The sequence below is a fragment of the Phoca vitulina genome, unplaced genomic scaffold (genome assembly GCF_004348235.1).
Source record: "Phoca vitulina isolate PV1807 unplaced genomic scaffold, GSC_HSeal_1.0 scaffold21, whole genome shotgun sequence".
In the NCBI taxonomy this organism is placed as follows: Eukaryota; Metazoa; Chordata; class Mammalia; order Carnivora; family Phocidae; genus Phoca; species Phoca vitulina.
Window position 1 is genome coordinate 2,051,344 of NW_022589724.1, and position 13,476 is coordinate 2,064,819.

The 13,476-nt window shown below is 51.0% G+C and overlaps 1 protein-coding gene across 1 annotated transcript in view; it reads left to right on the forward strand.

Moving 5' to 3' along the window:
* The window catches only part of COL15A1 (collagen type XV alpha 1 chain), a 120,747-nt gene that overhangs the window by 73,954 nt on the left and 33,317 nt on the right, over positions 1–13,476 (forward strand). Inside the window, exons 15-21 of the mRNA XM_032418409.1 lie at positions 3,254–3,313; positions 4,467–4,559; positions 5,613–5,738; positions 6,313–6,375; positions 12,189–12,224; positions 12,620–12,760; positions 12,960–13,028. Coding sequence (XP_032274300.1) covers positions 3,254–3,313; positions 4,467–4,559; positions 5,613–5,738; positions 6,313–6,375; positions 12,189–12,224; positions 12,620–12,760; positions 12,960–13,028 — 588 coding nt within the window. The remainder of the gene's footprint in view (positions 1–3,253; positions 3,314–4,466; positions 4,560–5,612; positions 5,739–6,312; positions 6,376–12,188; positions 12,225–12,619; positions 12,761–12,959; positions 13,029–13,476) is intronic.

The following is a 13,476-nucleotide window of genomic DNA, read 5'->3' on the forward strand; positions in this document are numbered from 1 at the left end:
AACCCCAGAGCTGGTTCTTAGCACGGGTGGGTGTGAATCTGAATGGAGCTGCTCTTCAGATGTGAATATTTTTAAGGGACAGTCTGGTGACCAGAGTCACAGCTGGTCACCTGCACTTTCAGAGCCTTGAAGCTCAGACTATAGGCATCACAGCAGTCCAGGACTAACCCCCTGTGGTTGTCCAGTTAAACCAGCCGTGTTGGTGGCAGTGCTGATGGGCTTACTACTTCTGAGAAGCTCTTTGCTAACACATATTAACAACCATGAAGCTGCATAGTGTTGACCCAGAAGCTTCTGTTCTGGGAATTAATCCTAAAGGAGATGGTCTGCTATGTAAAAAGGCTTGGTTGTATACCAATTTGCTAATCTCCATATTACCCATAATAGAAAACAAATTGGACACGGTTTAACTAGATAACCGTAGGGGGGTTGATCGAGTAAAGTATATTCAAATAATGGAACGTTATGCAGCTCTTAAAATTATACTTGTTAGGAGTATTTAATGGTGGGGGAAATACAACCTAAGGTTAGATGATGAAAGCTGGTTATAAACTTGAGTACATCGTGTGGTCTTAACTATTTAAAACTACGCTCACGCACAAACTCTGGAAGGAAATCCCTGAATGTTAGCAGTTGTGACTTCAAAGTGGTAGGCCTGGGGAGGCCTGGTAGGTTCCTAATACATTTTGGTGTTTTCACCATGGGCGTTAATGACTCTTACAGTGGGAATTTGTAAAAGCTCTAAGAAGAGTCCAGGCAGGGGGGAGAACAGGGAAAGGGAGAGCCAAACAGATAGTAGTTCATCCTGGCACGTGACTGATGAAGACAGATCACCCTTAAGTGCCCATATCAGGAACTGTCAGTGAAGGGAAATGGAAGCCTCAGTTCATGAGCAAATGGTTTAAAAGCACAGTAGGGACAGCCAAGGGAGCACCCACTCCGGAATGTCCTTAGGATCCCTGTGAATCTCAGTCACCCACGCCAGTGGGGGAAAGAGACATCAAAGTCTGGCTGTGCCACAGCTCTTCTCATCTCTCTCTCTGTTTACTCATACGTGACATGGGGTCCTAGTACCTACCTCTTGGGTTGTGGTGAGGATTAACTGAATCAGTACATGGAAAAGTTCTTCTAACGCATGGCATACACCCAACCAATTATGTATATAGAATTATGTTGCAGATGAGGCCCAGAGAGGGTTAGGGGTTTGCTCATAGTCACACAGCTCCCAGGAGATGAGTAGGGGTGAAAGCCTTAGTGTTTGGACTTTGTCCCTTTGTGTTTTGCACTGTCCCCAGCCTCCCCGTCCAGACATGAGCCGGAAGCTGGTCAGCAGGGTCCAGGTGGTCCAAATGAGGTCACTCCACGTCTAAGGTCTTCCTACTAGTCACTTGGGGAATACTTATCAAGAGCCTAGTATCTGCTGGGTGTGAGGGGCATGGCAGAGGCTAGGTGGCCACACCTCTGTGCAGGGGCTCGCTGCAAGCCCCCAGGCCACCCTCAGCTTGCTCAAGGGCTCACACATCAGAGCTGAGCTGCTCTGTCATGTCTTTGGGACACAGACCAGGTTTCAATGACATCGTCTTGTCTTCAGCTCAGAGAGGCCATGTGGGAAAGAAAGGGCAGGTTGGGCCCCAAGCAGAAAAGGCTGGTGCTGTGACCATTCTGGAGAATGCATTGGTTCTGGTCAGGTGCCTGGAGCCTGCTATTTGGGGTTAACCTATTCAGTTCTGATCAAGGAAATAGCAGAGGCAGTAAGAGGACCGAGCCCCAAAGAGACTGAATTGGGAGTCTGGGAGAACCACAAAAATGGCATGGGGCTCAGTTCTGGCCACCTCTCTTCACCGACTGGAGACCTTGACCTCTGCAGGCCTCAGTTTCCCCATTTGTAATCACAGGGTCCTTCCAATTCTGGTGCTTTCTGTGGCTAAGCTCCAGTCTCTGCCCCTGATTTTCTTCCTGGGAAAGCTTGGGCACACAGGAGCTTCAGAGACCTGGGTTTGCTTGTTGGTAGTTGTAGGATTCCTGGAGAGGTCTTACCACTTCTGTGCTCCAATTTCTCCATCTGTAAAATGGGGGTGATGATGACTACCCCCTCGAGGATGTTGTCAGAATGAAATGAGGTGACGTTGGTGGGAATGTTTTGTCTGGTGTCTGTCACCACAGAATGATAACAGACTCCTCTTGAAGCAGCGGTGATGTTAAACTGTCACCGAGGGGCTGTGCCCACAGCAGCCAGGACCAGGGCCCCCAGGAGCCCCACAGCCTGCGGAGGTCCCACCCACAGAGCCTGCTCTGGGGACCTTTTCGTCTGCATGCTGGTCCTGGTCCTCGCCCCCCCCCCCCCCGCGCCACCTCCCCCAGGATGGAGGGTGCTCTGGCCCTGGTGCCCCATGAGGCTGCTGGTGGGGATGGAGGGGAAGGAGGGCTTGGGGTCTGGGGAGGGTGGTGTCCTCACTTTGAGCTGGCCTCCTCAGTGGGCTTCAGATGCCAACAGGGTTCCGGGGAGCAGTAAGGGAGTCTGAGGAGGGCATCACACCACACAGGTTTTGTGCGAATTCACTGTTCATGTTTCCATTCCTTTTGGTGGCTCAGGCCATTCTGTCACCTTTCTTGTCAGAGCAGCCATTTCTCTGGACTGTGTGACAGCTAAATGTCCCCTGGGATGCTGCCCTTTCTCATTTTCTGCTTCATTTTTCTTTTCTCCTTCTCCTTTCCAAGTGGGTGTTCCTGTCACTCTGAAGCATTTCCTGAGCACCGGCCAGGGGCCAGGCGCTGGAGCCTGGAGGTGATTCAGGCACCAAGCCTGCCCTCCAGGAGCCCCCGGTCCCAGGGAGGCAGGCCTATGAGCAGTAAAGGCTCTGGACAGGCTGTAAGGCTGGTGGGAGGAGCAGGGTGGCCAGGACCCACTTCAGAGGGAGACACATTGGGCCTGGCTACCATGCTCTCACAGGACCTGGACCGGGGTGTCGAGCGGGGGGACCCTAGGTGACGGGATGGGGAGGGTCCCTACTGCCTCCTTCCTTCCATCATTCCCATCCACGCTATGCATGTGGTGCAGAAACGAAGGGCTCCTGAGCCCAGAGTGGGTCAGGTGCCCCTTGGGCTGGCTCATGAAGATCAAAGCCTTCTTCACCCCTGCATAAGCCCCATCTTAAACATGAGTAGTTTCTACAGGGAGGAGAGGGGACAGTGTGTATGTGTGTGTGGAGGGGGGGTGTGACCAGCACTCCACTGACCTTTTTGTTCTCTTTAGGCTGAAGCTGGTGAGGGGCTTCCTGGCCACCCTGAACCTGCCAGGCCTACCGGACCCACGGTGAGACCCCCTATCCAGGCTCGGCACACACACAGCGTGCAGGGGGCTGGGGATGCCGAGAAATAGGCACAGGCTGAGGTTCAGGGTGCCTTCCAGTGACACGCCGGGACCTTCACCTCTATCAGAACCCTCAGTGAGCTCGGGAGCAGTCTGTTTACATCCCATTTATATCCTGCACGCTGAATGGCCCACACATCTCTCAGCCGCATCCCAAATGACTCATCACCATGCCGCAGAGCTGCTCCTCCCTCAGGACGCTCCATCTCTAGGAGTGGCACCCCATCCCCCTGGATATCAAGACAGAAATCGGGAAACCTCCCCAGTGGCCCTCCGCCTCCCCTGGCCCAGCCAGTCAGCCTCCAAGCCCCGAGTCTAGCCGGTCCCTCAGACAGTGGCAGCAGGCCCCCGTCCCCACCTCCCTTCTCCCACCTGCATGCACAAACCACTGCCACCCGTCTCAGCCCGGCCCTAACCTCCAGACTGGAGTGCTCCATGCACGTTCCATGATTGACTTCAGCCTCCCCTGGTTCTTGTGCTCAGGAATTAAGTCCCAGAAAGGGGTTTTTAGAAATTCCCTTTTGTTCTTTGGAGGAATTTGATGGCATTCAACAAGTATACACCGAGTACCTTCTTGGTACTAGATCGTGTGCTAAGATACTGGGCATCCAGAGGTATCTCAGCATGGGCCAACCCCGGAGGGGTCCTAGTCTAGAGGGGCTGACGGACATACACACAACTGAGCTTCAAGTCAGGTGGTCCTACCACCAAATCGAGACCTCAGCAGAAGTTGGTGAGAAAACAGAGTAGGGAGAAATGAATTCTACCTCCACCTGGAAATGGGCTGGGAGGGCTTCCTGGAGGTGGTGACAGTGGAACTAGGCCTTGAAAGATGAGTAGGGGTTTGGAAGGCAGGAAGGGAGGCTGAGAAGATGTGAAAGAGTACAGTATGTTTGAGGACTAGCTGCCCATTGGCTGTGTAGCCAGAGATGGTGAGGGAGGAGGAGAGGGGTAGAGGGGAGTAGGAGAAAAGACCAGAAGGAAGGTTGACAGCAGCAGTTAAAGGGCTCCAGAGTAAGGGAAGACTTTTGGTGACAAGGCTGTCCTTAGGGAGTGGCAGGTGAAACCAAGCGGTGGGAATTTCTTCTCTCTCCAGGTGGGAGCTGAGGCCGAGGGCTCCGGCCTGGGCTGGGGCTCGGACGTCGGCTCTGGCTCTGGTGACCTGGTGCGCGGTGGGGAGCTGTTAAGAGTAAGTGTGAGGGTGGAACAACCTGGTGTCTGGGACTGCCTTCCCAGTAATCGGGAGGATTATATTTTCCCCTCCACGTGTCTATGTTTGGCATTTTCCACTTTGATCAGTTTTGTTCTGTTTTAAGTGAATATGAGCCTTAGTTTCTCTTCAGGATCTCTACTTCACCACTTGCCCCCTTTCCCTGGCATCCAGGACTGTCCCACAGCAAGTATGCCCATGACCTTCACTTCTTACTTGGCTTTGCCCCCATCCCCTTTACCCGTTATAGAGAACCACGGGCCTCTTCTCGAGGTAGTATTTCACACTTTGGCTTCCAGACCCTTCTGGAAATCCTCCCTACCCTGAGGCAACCCCTCCTACCTCTTCAACCACCCCTTCTTCCTCTTTGCTCTTGCTCCCTCAGCCTCCTGCCCAAGGCAGGGCCCCCACTGGTTCCTGGTTCCTGGGGAGCACCTCCCTGCTCCAGCTGCAGCTGGTGGCTTTGTCCCGAGGCCCCCAACCTCACTCTGAACCCCTGTGCTGAATCCCCACCCAGAAGACTCCACTCAGGTGCCCCTCGGCCCACTCCTCAGGATAGGGCCGGAATGGTTCTGGACTCACTGGATAGGTAGAGTGGGAGCCACATGGGTCTTGCAGGCTGGTGGGATCAGCCAACCCAGCCAGAGGCTAAAGAGTTTTAATAAGGGTTAGCAATAGGCAGTTTTTGACTACTCTGTCAGGTAATCAGAAAACTAAATTAGTCAGGACACCTCTGAAAATTCTCATTGGATTTTTATCGTATACATACACCTAGGGAGAAAACCTGATACAAGGGGCTCAGAAAGACCTGGGTTCAAATCCTAGCTCTTCTAATAATTAGCTGTGAGTATGTGAGCTCAGACCAAGTCACATTATCTCATTGAGCCTCAGTTTCCCCCATTGGCTAAGTGCGAACACCAGTCTCTACTTGCAGTGCTAGTGTGAGGAACAGAGAGAATGGACGGAACATATATGCTGAGTATATGTTTATCCCCTCCCCCGCTGTTTCTTAACAGAGTATCTGTTTTTTAGGGTCCCCCAGGCCCCCCGGGCCCACCTGGCTCACCTGGGATTCCAGGAAAACCAGGAACTGATGTTTTCATGGGACCCCCTGGATCGCCTGGACAGGATGGAGCTGCTGGTGAACCTGGGCCCCCGGTGAGCCACTGGGGTCGTCTCCCCCTCTCTGTGGCCATGAGGCTTCCTCTAGCCAGGGAGGGGCGTAGAGACACCAGACCCCAACATGAAGGTTCATGACAGAGAGTGAGCAGCTAGCTAATGTTTGTAAACAAAAAGTCCTCAGCTGAGCCATTGCTAAGACTCATAAGAAGCAGAAACCAAGAAATATACCATCCTACACACTGCTTTGCTGCTTTATCTTAGTCAGGATAGGAGATGCAGACTCACGTGGAATCTTGGAATCCTAGGACATCGAAGTGCTGGGCCTGGAACACAAGGCCCCCAGAGACCATCTGGTCCGACCCTGCCCCCAGCTCCCCCCAAGAGAGGAAGACGCCACCCACAGAGTGAAGGATGCTCATCCACAGGTGCATGGTCAGCAGTGGCCATGCTGGGGCCAGGGACTGGCATTCCAGCCTAGACTGATACAAGGCTCCTGGACCCACTGACCTCACCTGCTTGGTCCTCCCAGCCGTGGCTTCCTTCTCTCGGAAGGCTTCATACTTGATTCTTATCAGAGATGTTGTGGGCTGATTGTCATTGATGTTCCCAGGGCCCTGAGGGACAGCCTGGAGCTGATGGAGCCTCCGGCCTTCCTGGGATGAAGGGAGAGAAGGTATGGACAGGGTGGGAGGGGTCCAACACATGGGGGCCACCGGGCCCACACCGCCTCTCTCTGACCTCTAGGCCCGTCCTTGCCTCTTAGGTGAATGGCCCTTTCTAATCCCCTCCAAATCCTCTCTCTGCTGGTTGTCTCCATCCCAAGGCTCTTGATGCCCAAATCTGAGCTCAGCATCTCCAGCTTCAATGAATGGGGCTGCCATCTACCCAGTCACGAGGACTTAACGGCAGAATCTTCTCTAAGCCCTCCTTCATCTCCCTTTCCTGCCGTGCTCCACCTCTTGCCAGGACTGGCCCATCTGCCATCCACATCCCTTGCCTCTCTCCGTCCTGATCTGAGGTTCATCTCTCCTCACCCGCACGGCAGCCTCAGGCTTCTTGCCAGTGTCCCGTTCTCCCCACCCACAGTCCAGCTTCCACCCACCTGCCCCACCTGTCCCTCCTCCTGCAGCAGGCTCCCGCTGGTCTCTGCTGAGAAGGTATCAAGGCTAGCCACTGCCTGTGGGACCAAATGCTGACGGAGTCCAGACCTGCCTTCCCAGCTCCGTCTCCTGCAGCTCCCTCACACAGCTTCTGGGTCAGCCAGCAGCCCTACTGCAGGGCTCTGGGCGTGCTCTTCCTGGATGACCCCCTGGCCTTTGCACATGCTTTCCGCCATCTCGGGTGACTTTCCCTTTCCTCATCCTCCAAGGGCCAGTTCAGATATATCCTCTGAGAAGCCCTTTCAGACTCCCTATGAGCAGAAAGCAGCCCTCCTTCCTGTACTTCCCATTAGCACAGCATTGATTCTGCTGAGCCCATGTTAGCTTATCTGTGACAAACAGCTTTAGTACTGTCTATGTGTCCTTAGAATCTGGCTCAGGCCTCCGTTAGCACTTTTGATCAGCGAATCGGCCGTTCCCTCACTCTCTTCATTCTCTGTAAGCCTTTGTTGTCCTCTGTCTGCAAACCCCACATGGTGCTGTGGGGGCGGGGTTCCTGCCCCTACAGCGGTTCCCAGCCTCTTTGATGAGATAAACCATGTTCTGCAAAGGAGAGCAATCAAGATAAGGTACATAAAAAAAAAACAAATCATGGAACCCAAAAAAAAAAAAAAAAAGGTAAACCTCCTTGGCAATGATGCAGTGGTGAGTTTCACTGGGGTTTGGAGGAGGGAGGATCCCTCCCAGCTGGGATAGGGAGCAAGACCTGTGGATTCCACTGCAGGAAGTCGTGGAAAATACTAACTCCCCAGATACCACCATCTTCGCTGAACTGAATTTCCAGTTTCCATCAGCTCTCAAGTGTGTTTATTTTAATTGAAACAGTAAGTTGATTTTCGTGGAAAGCTCATTTCTCAGAAAAAGAAGAAAGAAACTAGTTGTCAAGCTTTATAGGACTCATTTTACATGTACCAACTATTTCATAAGAAATTAGATTTTGCAGGAAACATCACAGACCTACACTGTTCTTCCCTGTCCTTCTTACCAGCTCTCCCCTACCCGCCCCCACACACCCCTCCCATGTTCGTCTGGTATTTAAAAATACCCATGCCCACATCCGCACACTGACATGGGGCAGACACAGTTTGCAATGCTCAGGGCAGCAGGCTCGCCCAGGATCATGGTTGGAGATAAATTACAGTTTTCTCCCCCAAATTTGCTATGAGTCGGAATTTGTTGTACCATGTGCATAAGATGCTTTCTGGTCAAGTGAAAGCAGACTCTAGAAGGACTTGGAAATTTGCATCTAGAAAGCTTGAAGGAAACCTTGCAGATAACATTTACCTAAAAAAAATTTCTTAAAAGACAAAAATAAACCAAGGAGCATAGTATGGATGTCAAATAATAGAAAGGTGCTAGAGAAAATGAGCAGTCTCTGAGATGTCACACAACATAGGATCCAGTGACACATTTGATCCTTGTCTCCCCTCCATGGTATCTGTTCCTCAGCTTGCACACCTCCCGTGACAAGGGACTCATTTCCTGCCAGGCAGTGCGTGGACACATGTAGGGGGATTGTTCCTCATGCTGCTCAGAAAGCAGCCTCTCTTCTCACTTGCAGGGTGTGGAGACCAGTCTGGGCAGTTGTCTAAAGGGGAGTTTTCCCCCAAAGAATAAAGAATTTTCTCCCAAAGAATTATTTGGCTGGCAAAAAAAAATATTATCCTATACATTCATTATTTTCAAATTGGGACTGTCATCGAAATGTGGATGGTCATTAAGAATTTATGAAATAGATTATTTTGAGTTGGATGATAGGCATACTCCTCAATTTATTTTCCCCTAATTAAGATGAGCAGCTGCTCTGAGATCTTTAGCCCATGAAGGAACAGGCGAAGAGTAGCCTGCTTTCTCAGCTACAGAATGCTTCTGGAAAGAATGCTTCTGGAACGTACTAGAGATGTATCTCTGGAAAATCCCTTCCTGCTTTGTGTTCGGGACACTGTGCCACCCAGATCTTCAGCACACATGAAGCATTTGCGATCATCACTCTTGTCCTCCTTTTATAATTTGAATCATTCACTGTATTCTTCAGTGTCAAAAGGTGCCGGGACAGCCAGGCAGGAAAGAGTTTGTGTTTTGAAGTTTTCTTCAGTGCCCAGAATTTCTGAGGGGCATTGAGCTCCCAGGAACGGGCTTCAAGTGATCTCACTGAGCTGCTGAAATGTCATTGCTGGGCCTCGTATAGTAGATTCTGTCTTGCCCGTGAGATTAGGGGAAATGCAAATAAATCATCATCAGCTTCCCTTTCTCCACTGAACCCTACTTGGGCTTTGAGCAATTCTCTAAATCTTACACACCATAGAACAGGGTGCCCCCCAAAAACCTACATGGTGAGCCGTGCTTAACAAAGATCCAGTAATGGGTTTGGAGCTGTTAACAGCTAATTCACTTGAATGTTCCAATATTGGCCCGATTTCCTATTCCATATCTTCTTTAACCATCAGACATTGGTACAAAATCAGGATTACAGGCCTCCATCAAACCAAATTGACCATGGTCAATTATAATTGTAACAAGTTGAAGTTATCCGTATAACAAACACCATGAGCTCAGCTGATAGACACGCACGAGGCAGTAAGTTGTGCCATCTCAGATACTACAACAGGAAAAAAAAACTGATGTATTTATTAGGTTCTTTGATGTTCCTGTACACTGAAGTCTAATAAAGTCCTTTGCAAATCCAGTTACCATAACGAGCAGAAATTTCTAATGAATTCTGAAGCATGATTTTGTAGCACTCCTGCACCTTGGTCTTTTGCAGTATTTCCGTTGTGGAACTGGCCTGTCCAGCCCCGCAGCTTGGCTCGTTGGAATTCCAAGATACTCAGGTCTCACACTGAGCAATGAAGTATAGCTCTACCCCATCATTTTGGGAGCAGGGAGTCTTTGCTGACTCTTGTAATTGGAGTTTCCAGTTTCCACTGTACCTGTTCATGTAAATTCCAATAATATGAGCTCTTCCATGCCCCAGGCCAATCTGCTCAGATTCCAAAATGGTGGCCACTGAATCTGTGAGCCAATGGAATGGGTCCAAATACTACCTTTTTGCGTGTACAAAGCTGGATAAAAGCATCTGTTTCTGAGACCAATAACTCAAGGTCCAAAATACCTTCTAGAACTTCCTTTGAAACTGCTACAAGATGTACTCTTGACTTGAAGAGCTGGGAAGGTAACTTATAAAAGACTGTTTTTCACTTTCCAAATGTAATTTTCTTTAACCTGCTCAGCTGGCAACACAATAAGGTTTTCAGAGGTTAGAGTCCAGAAGTCAAGAGAGGAGGCTAATTTAACTTCTATGTCACGATATCCCTGACTGCAATGTGACTTGTTGCTGGAAAGGTGCACAAGGTTGGCATTTCCTTCGAGGACAGGTGGCGACAGGCTGCAGAGGACTGCGTGGCTGGTCACACCCAAGAAAAGCAGGCGCAGAAACTAGCCTCCAGATTAGGCGGCGGAACCGGAACGCGATTCTTTTTGTTTCTGCCCATGGTGAAAAGTCCCATGTAGTTTCTCTCCAGTCAGTCTGGTCAGCAGAGAAGCCTCTGAGCCTGGCCACCACCACTTCCTTCTCCCAGCACCACTTGCCCTCCCGTCACCCCCTAATGTCCCGGGGTGGGGGCGGCAGTGGGGTGCTGCAGCCTGGTTCTGTAATTCTCTCCTCAGGTGCATCTCTTGTGATTCAGCCCCTATAGAGCACTTCCTTTTTATTTCCAAGATCTCCAGTTGATGCTTTTCTATAGCCACTGTGCTCATTTCATGATGGTTTGCCCATGTTCCGTGGCTGGAACGCCCTCCCTTTTGTGCCTGAGAATGCGTATTGTATGCACTTAGAGTCCCGACTGGCAGCTGATTTTCCCGCTCCTCCCCCAGGCGGACACCCCGTTGCTGGCACTGCCGCCTCCCTTTCACAGTGTTGCCTTCCCTCGGATGTGTGGTGTTTCTTGCTTGTGTGTTTGCTTTTGAAATTGGAACCTCTCTTCGGTCTGTTTTCTGCCTCTCTGTGTTCGGATTGTTGGGAGTTGGGCAGCAGCTACTTTGGAGACTTGCAGGTTTCGGGGAGAAGACAGGGACAGTGGGGTGTGCCATCAGGCAGGGCCCCTCAGCAACTGCTCGTATGAGTTTGGGGTACCCCTGGACCTCCCCAGGTTTCCCTCGCCTCTCAGTGCTCTGCTCTATGCGCTGACTCCAGGAAACAATGCTTATTGTTCTTGTCGGAGTGGGCACTGGGAGGTGAGGGGGCATGGGCAGGGCTTGCTGGCCTTCCTGCTCCGGAATTTCAGCCTCTCCGCCCATCAGAGCCGCACCCACCACTCTGTAGGATACTTTTTCCCCTGTGCTTTCTCTCCACTACCGAAGCCTCTGGCTTCAGCTTCCTGTGTTTTCCCTTTGGTGTTCCTCGCTATTTTCAGGTTCAGTGTCATTTGCCATCTTACTTTTGAGCATATTATTTTGGAACTATCCATTCTGTCCTTTCTATGGATTTGATATAGAAGGGCGATCCAGCCCAGGGAAAGAGGGGATTGCGGAGAATGGCACAGCCATAGAGGGTGGGTACATCACAATCAGGTGTCAGGACCTTTTCCTGGCTCCTTCTTTTGTGAATCCTGAGAGATTCTCCCACTACGGGCCCCCCACCCACAGTCCCCTGATGTAGGGCCATGTCTCTTATGGTTGACCGTTCCTGGCCACCAGCCCCCCACTGGTCCTCCCCTCTGCTCAGAGCTCACAGCTGGCTCTATTCTACGGGATCCACATCTAACCCCCCCCCCCATCTAAACCTATACTGTGGTCCCCATTGGGGATGGACATGCAACCTACTTTAGAGCGATACCCCCCAACCCCATTCTGGGGCCACCCCAGCCAGCTTTTGGTCTTTAGATATATCCAGAAGGAAGTCAGTCATCATTCCACAAATCTCTAAAAATCTAGGGAATACATATCAAGTTCTTGGAGCTCCTTTCTTGGCTTCAAGTAGGGGACATATCCCTTTACTTGCATCATGGGAGGGTGGGGTAAGAGACTGGCTAGGACACAGACAATCCTCCAAGGGAATTCTTCCTCTACAGTCTTCCTGGTTCATCTTCAACTTCTCCGGGTAATGAGCTAATAGTTGAAAAATGGATATCTCAAGCTTTCAGTGTAACTTGCCTAGAAAACTGACAACTATAATGCACTCGGCTTGGAGACATAAGCCCATTTTAAGATCCTGTTACTTAAGAGTTGATAATTCTGCATTTTCTTTTCTTTTGATTATACCAAATGAGATGTATATTAATTGGCCCTTTTTCGTGTTTTTTGTTTTGTGTGTGTGTGTTTTTTACAGGGCGCAAGAGGGCCTAATGGCTCAGTCGGTGAAAAGGTAAAAGAAAAAGAAAAAGCTTTCTTCTCATTCTCCTTCCTCTGGGTTTACTATAATTGGACTGTTGGGCTGGAGTGCTGAGCCTTTGCGTGTCAGGGAGCAGAGAGAGCCAGATCTCAGGAACTGCTCTGGGAAAGCAGAGTGGCTGGAGATGGAGGGCCGAACAACCTGCCGTGTCTGCTCACCTCCCCTGCCCTCCACACAGGGTGCTTCGGCTTGTCTCCAAGTGAAATGTCCACTAGCAAGACAGCAGTTTCTGTACTCGAAGCAGTGCCCATCAGAGAACCCATCAACCTCCTTAAGTTCAAAGAATGATTTTTGGACTCAGGCATGTTTGTTACTTCTTTCACGAGTGAACCCAGGGCTACACAATAAACCTTCCATCTTCCTTACAGGGCGACCCTGGCAACAGAGGCTTACCAGGACCTCCAGGGAAAAATGGACAAGTTGGCTCTCCTGGGGTCATGGGACCCCCGGGGCCTCCTGGACCCCCAGGGCCCCCAGGTCCTGGATGTGCAACGGGACTTGGGTTTGAGGTAATTTCCCCCCTTTCTGTGGTTCAAGAACAGTGTGCCCTGGGGACTGTTGGAAAAACCACCTGACAGAACACTGGTCCAACGGCAGAGATGGTGGTGACTCCCACACTGAGCCCAGCCCCAGGGCCCAGCTCCACACCTGGCACCAGGAGGTGCTCAGGAATTGGATATGAAATTCTCATTCTCCTCCCTTCTCCAGGATACCGAAGGGTCTGGAAGCATCAGGCTGTTACACGAACCCAGAATCTCCGGACCAGTGGCTCCGAGTGTAGGTTGAGTTTGGAAGCCTTCATTTGGAGGACTGGCATGCTGGAGTGAGGAGGCGGGGGCGTGCCATCCTGGCTCTGCTATTTTCAGTAATTCTCCCTCTCCATGCCCTCAGCTTCCAGCTGTGCCATGGGGAGACCAAGTGCTCTTTATAGCTTGTTTCTTTGACGAGCAGCACAGACATCTTGCACAAGACATCCGTAGGGGAAAACTTGAAAGTCCTCTCTGTCTCTCGTCCCTTACCATCAAGCATCTCTGTTTCATTGTCTCCTACCTGCTGCCCCCTCAGTACTCACCCTTTCCTCATTTCAGAACTCTGCGCTCCTGACAGGTGCTCCTCCCCCCTGCATCGAGCCCTAGGGAGGTGTGGTCCATCTCCTGCAATGATTCCTGCTCTTGAGAGGACCGATCTCATTATCTTTGTCAGATGGGACCCAGAGCTGAGCATA